General features: G+C 28.9%; 1 protein-coding gene across 1 annotated transcript; it reads left to right on the top strand.

Moving 5' to 3' along the window:
- The first annotated feature begins 322 nt into the window (after positions 1–322).
- Positions 323–1,746, top strand: LOC106792765. The gene is made up of 2 exons (XM_014759278.1): positions 323–659; positions 696–1,746. The coding sequence occupies exons 1-2, from the start codon at positions 422–424 to the stop codon at positions 1,514–1,516; spliced, it is 1,059 nt and encodes a 352-aa protein (XP_014614764.1). The 5' UTR covers positions 323–421; the 3' UTR covers positions 1,517–1,746.
- The last annotated feature ends 764 nt before the right edge of the window (positions 1,747–2,510 follow it).

Consider the following 2,510-nt stretch of genomic DNA (forward strand, 5'->3'; position numbering starts at 1 on the left):
AGTCAGTACTAAAAAGTACGCTTTATTTGGTTCGTCAGGGAAAAGCCTTTTGGCATAAAAACCCTGGTTGAAATGTTGACGAAGAATCCGTACAAATCAGGATAATTTTGGCCACGTGCAGGACCGCCTTTGTCCCTTGTTGCTGGCCGAACTTAAATGATGTAGTATTGCGCAATACAAATAATTCTCCTCGAAGGAGTTCTCGCAAGTCTCAGCTTTCAAAGCTAGATGAATCTCGAGCGATGAGTCAAGCGTGATGAATCAAGAGTGATGCTAGGCGCAAGAACGCTAGTAGTTTCCGGAATAACATGTCGAAGTCAGAACGTCACTTATGTTTCAATGTTCGTTGATGAAACGTTTTCGTATACGATTTACGATTGAATTGTATGAGTAAGAAAAATATTGAAATAAGTAATTAAAAATGTCGCTYTGCTTTCGTACCATTTCAAATAAACTTACATCGTTTGTAAATACGAGAAAACAAGTTACGACCATCGATTGTCGGTTGCCAAAAAACATAAAATCCTCTTCATTTTTGAATGAGTTTATGGGACCTCAGACTTCGGTGGATACAAAAACAAAATTAACAGATAGTGATTTCGATATTTACGCAGATGTCTATTCATTCTATCAAAAATCGGAAAAAGAATTGATTAAGAGTTATAAAAAAAATAAAAATGAAATTCTATATATAGCACAGCAGAGCTGTACTAATCACAGTAGGTTCTTAAATACGGAACCAGTTTTAAATAATTTGTTGCTATATAACGTTAGTATAGATTGTAAAAAGACGGAAAATGAATCTTCACCAAGAGATATCTTCTATATCGTAAATAATAATAGATTGTTTTCTAATAAACAAATGTTGAGTACTACTGTGGATAATCATTTGAAGCAAAATACTATTTTACTCACAAATGGTGGAATCATTAACGGACAAGAAGTTAATGATAAACAATCGGTTCAAAACGGGGAGGGTAGACCATCCAAAGAACAATTAGAACATGTATTTACTTGTCTCAGAAATGACTTACCAAATTTCTTCGTTAAAACATTAGATTACACAATATATTCGCAAAATTTAATATTCATTATTAATATTAAAGGATTAGAAACGAAGGGTATTTATAATTACATGAAACAAATAACTATTATAAGAACAATTGGTCATATAAAATTTGCATACATAAAATTAGATGTATTAAAAATAACTATTAATCCGGAAGATGATACAATAAAAGTACGTTGGCGAATAAGCGGTATTACAAGACTTAGAGCACTTTTTACATTATGGAAATTAAAATTTTGGAGAATAAAGGAAGCTTTAAATGATGCAGAAGTATGGTACGATGGATTTTCTACATATCATGTAGGTGCCGATGGTAAGATATATAAGCATGTAATGGACAAATTGATGCCTGATCAAAGTAAACTTTATGAAAAAGAAAAACCAGAAGTTGCTACAAAACTTGCACTGTTCATAGGATTAAAAAATCTGCAAACGCAAAATAGTTGAAATGAATTTATTACAATATTGAAACCATGTGCTCATTGTAAAATGACGAGATAACTAAAAGGTTACACAAGTAGCGAAATAAACACAATTTATGTAGATTAATACAATCTTATCAACGCTTGTTAAGCGCTGTAATTTTTCACAGCGCATCCTTGTAATAATGAAATAGATTGCATAGATTTTTGAAATTTCGTTTAATTTTAAATAATATGTAAATAATTTGGACTTAACAAAAAAATATAAATATTTATATTTTTATATATATATTATATATATATATAATATATATATAATATATCTATCAAAAATATCTTTACTTTTATTTACAAAAATTTATTAACGCATTGAATGCCACAGGGATCATAAGTGACCAGTGGAACTAAGATTATTAGAAATATAATTCGATTAAATTTCAATGATTTGAAGAAATTAATTCAATATAAAATATATCAAAATAGTTTTATTTGTATATGTGACATGTATGCTTAAATATTATGCATGCGTATAGTGGATGTTTTGTATTAAACCATTTTAAACAGAGGAAAGGTAAATCAATAGATTCCACAATATGTCACAACTATTTTGGTAGAGTAATCATTAGATTAACAGTATTTTCTATGCTATTGTTATATATATTTGGCTAAAATACTTGAGAATAAAAATTAAGGATAATGTTATTTACATCTTTTATATAGTTCCTTTGATAAAGAGTGAATAAGTTTTTGCTTTAACACGTAAAAATACGGAAATAAGAATAGGTAACAAAATGATATTCATTAATTGTAATAATTAAATCTGATTCTCTTACATTTACCCTGATACCTGATACCTGATACCTGATACTGGTGGGGATGTTTGAAGGGTATTATAAAAAATAAAAAAAAAGAGAACAAAAACAGAAAGAAAAAAAAAAAAAGAAACACTTTAAGATTTCTGGTAGAAAATCTATTTACTGTGTCATGGTAAAATAAAAACTGTGAGAAAGAGAGAACGA

The sequence above is a fragment of the Polistes canadensis genome, unplaced genomic scaffold (genome assembly GCF_001313835.1).
Source record: "Polistes canadensis isolate GaletaPanama2010 unplaced genomic scaffold, ASM131383v1 scaffold_636, whole genome shotgun sequence".
NCBI classification, from domain to species: Eukaryota; Metazoa; Arthropoda; class Insecta; order Hymenoptera; family Vespidae; genus Polistes; species Polistes canadensis.